We start from the raw sequence: 3,265 nt of genomic DNA on the forward strand, positions 1-3,265 counted from the left end.
ATAGGAAATAGCAAGAGTGATTACAATAGTTCCTATTGCATTACATGCATAGGAACTAAAAAGTGTAAATTTAATTACCATATTACAACATGGTGCCCAATAAACTTTTTTGGAATATACACCTGCATCAATTGATAAATTTAATTGGGACCAAGGAAGATATTAAAACAAGTTGATGTTTATGTGGTATAAACAATTAACAAGTATGGGAGTGCTCAAATTGCATAAATAAAGGATTAAGATTTAGATAAACAAATAATGTAAATTAGGTAATTTTATCAATTGGCCAATCAAATTTGAGGAAAGTGGTTTTTTGATGCTTTTAATTAGGATTTTCCAAGCAGGAACATCATTATACTGTAGTTCCATGTTCCAACCAAGCTTGCTAGAAGACTTTCTTAGACTACAAGATCATTTGAAAACTATATCTTTAATTAAGCACATTTTCAACCATTACCAGGTAAGATTAAATAATTTCTTATGGTTTAGGCCCAATAAAAAAAATTATTAATTTTAATTTTATCACCCTCGCGCAAATGTTTTCTATGTTACTGAAATTTTTTTTTTTTTTTTTTTTTCATTCCCTCATTTTTTAAAATTAAATAGTAAATATTGCTTAATCATGTTTACTTTGAAAATCAATGCACCAGGAAACAACCCAAGGGTTATAATCGGGTTCAGCAAAATAAAAAAAATTTAAAAACCCTCCCTCCATCATCACTTTTCCAGCCTAGATAGGGTGATACACTAATAATATTTTTTATAGGCCTTTATGACTAATATTCGATACAGGGCCGGTAAATCAAGACCTTTTTTATACCATACCTTCTTTAGCGAATCCACCAATAACGATGATTTCAGATAAGCGTTGAATGTATAATAAAGTAATAATTAATAAAATAATATATTACTGTATGAAGAATTATATTGTAAAACAAAAGTTAAATTTTATAAATATTTCAACTAGGCTCTAGTGCTACTTGCGTTTAAGAGCAACGCATGTATGTGGCTCTGCAAAACTTGAGATTCAGTTCCCCGAGCCGAGATATTGTTCTTATTCGTAACTGGTTATACTGTAAGTAATTCAAAAATACTGTAAAGATTTGTTATTAACACCACAAGTTAAATTTTAATAGTCAACAAAATACAGTAGGCTTTAAAACATCCCTCGATTCGGAGGACAGAGAGTAGAATTTGCACTCATAGCCTAGAAAAAATAATGTGAGTAAACAACCGTAGCCATGCGCAGTACAACTTATCTTTGTGATAGCTAATTCAACACTAAAAACTAAAAAAAAATGCCTATATTTAAACACACTTTTAAATGCACTCTAAAGGTAATTATTTTCTATTTTTTTCTTACATACGGAAGGGGGAACTCCCTTCTCAAACCCACACCCACTCATAATTCATAATTTTATTTCACCCAAAACGAAATAAGTCTGCTAGGCAAAAAAGGGAACATGTCCCTGTACAAGATGTGTGCTGCTTTTTTTTTTTAATATTTTCCTATTGTCTATTTAATAGAATGCCAACAAAGAATGCTGAAAAAATGAGAAAGTGGCGAGAAAAACAAAAGAATGCGGGAAAGTATGATGAAATAAAGAAAAAAAATAATGAACGAAGGAAAAAGAAAAGAGCCAGCCTGTCCCATACGGAGTTGAAGGCACTCAGGAGGAAAGAACGGCAGCGGAAGAAGAATTCTAGAGCCAGGAGGAAACTTCAATCTGAAATCGACTCCAACAAAATGCCGGATCCGACAATGGATGAAGCAGTTGCGCTAGTATTACGCGAACTGCCGAAGAGTCCACGTATGAGGGCGGAAGTAATTAAACTATTGGTAGAACTTTATGTCTACGATGAAGATGAACAATGATGGACGCTATACTGTATACAGTAGTCGAAAGTAGAAAAATATCTCCGCTAACGAAAACGTGATATTCCGATTTATATTTAAAACAACAATGTTTTTATTGTTAAATCCATTGTGTCTAGAAACTTCAGTACTGCAAGGTATTTTAATAAATGTTTGTTTTGAATAAATTTGTTTGATTTTCACTCATTTAGAATAACCTTGCACTGGGAGAAGGAAAAAGCAAGACCTTCCCAGTCAGGAGTCCAGTAAAACTCCAGTGCGGTGAATAAAAAAGGAACCATACCAACTTGCATTCCTGCAATCTCGGTATTTCTTACAAACTGTTAAATTCCACTTGCTGTACCCTAAGAATGGTACATGAAATAATATTAAGTATTTGTATTTAATACTTTTATAAGAAAGTAATAAAAATTTGAGGAAGATCCCAGTTAATAAAACAACACATCTATCAACAATTCTGCATACCGTAAATCCTTATATTAGTACCTCTCTCGAATAACTGCTGCACTGAAGTCTACATAAATGTTATAGGCGCTGCGGTACTGCGGTATTTATTCGAGGCATTACGGTAAACTTGAAGTTAACTGTAACCAATAACGTTAAGTGTGCAGAAAGTTTAAACAGTTGTTTACACTTTGCGAAGAATACAGCATTTCATTGCTAAGCCGATTGCAAACAACAAATCTAAACGAATTTTTCTCTCTATGGTATTGGTGAACACGAATGAAGCAAAGCTAGGCCTAGAAAGGCCTTAAAGGCTAATGATAGAAATACTGGTTGAAAATATTTTTTTAAATATAATCTTAAAATGTAATAAAAGAATTTATAAATGTAGATGCATAAAAAAATACAGGTAGGAATTACATTAATTTTAACATAGTTTCACATAGTGTTACATTATAACATTTAGCCAGAATAAATGGTGGTTAAATGCAGTACTTGCAGCCAATCAGAATTCAACAAGGATTCATGTTTGAAAATTGTTATTTAAATTCACTTACCAGTGTTTGTTTTCCATCTGGTAAAGTCGCATTGACAGAAAAAGTTGTAGCGCCCGCTGACGTGGAACGTACTCTCCCATGCGGTTCCGATAAGAATCTGTTAGGCCAAATCCGAGGTAACATATTGTGGTATTTCTCAAAGCAATCATCATCCTCCTCGAAAGATTCTAGATCAATGTCTTCTAATTCCAGCCTCTGAAGGGCTTTTGATGTATCTGATTCGGACTGGGTTCTTTGTCGGGGTTTGCTAAGGCGTTCACCAGTACGGACAAAAAGACCTTTGAGCCCGCGAGTCTGCTTTAATTTCTCGGTGGGTTTACTTGTGGACATTTTTCAGCCTTTTAGGAAACACTGAAGTCACTGAGAATCATCTGCAGAACTATCTGAC

At 33.6% G+C, this 3,265-nt stretch overlaps 1 protein-coding gene and 1 long non-coding RNA gene across 2 annotated transcripts; one reads left to right on the forward strand and one right to left on the reverse strand.

The window, feature by feature from the left end:
- Window positions 1-128: 128 nt before the first annotated feature.
- Window positions 129-2,043, forward strand: LOC117121808. Its single transcript, XR_004447630.1, has 2 exons — window positions 129-460; window positions 1,528-2,043. It is a non-coding gene; the product is annotated as an uncharacterized LOC117121808 (long non-coding RNA).
- A 17-nt stretch (window positions 2,044-2,060) lies between these two features.
- On the reverse strand, window positions 2,061-3,259 carry LOC117121807. Its single transcript, XM_033267117.1, has 2 exons — window positions 2,878-3,259; window positions 2,061-2,220 (listed from the first exon to the last, which is right to left on the reverse strand). The coding sequence occupies exons 1-2, from the start codon at window positions 3,205-3,207 to the stop codon at window positions 2,200-2,202; spliced, it is 351 nt and encodes a 116-aa protein (XP_033123008.1). The 5' UTR covers window positions 3,208-3,259; the 3' UTR covers window positions 2,061-2,199.
- Window positions 3,260-3,265: the final 6 nt, after the last annotated feature.

This window comes from Anneissia japonica, unplaced genomic scaffold (assembly GCF_011630105.1).
Source record: "Anneissia japonica isolate Jap-2015-1 unplaced genomic scaffold, ASM1163010v1 scaffold61477_len3265_cov161, whole genome shotgun sequence".
Lineage (NCBI taxonomy): Eukaryota > Metazoa > Echinodermata > Crinoidea > Comatulida > Comatulidae > Anneissia > Anneissia japonica.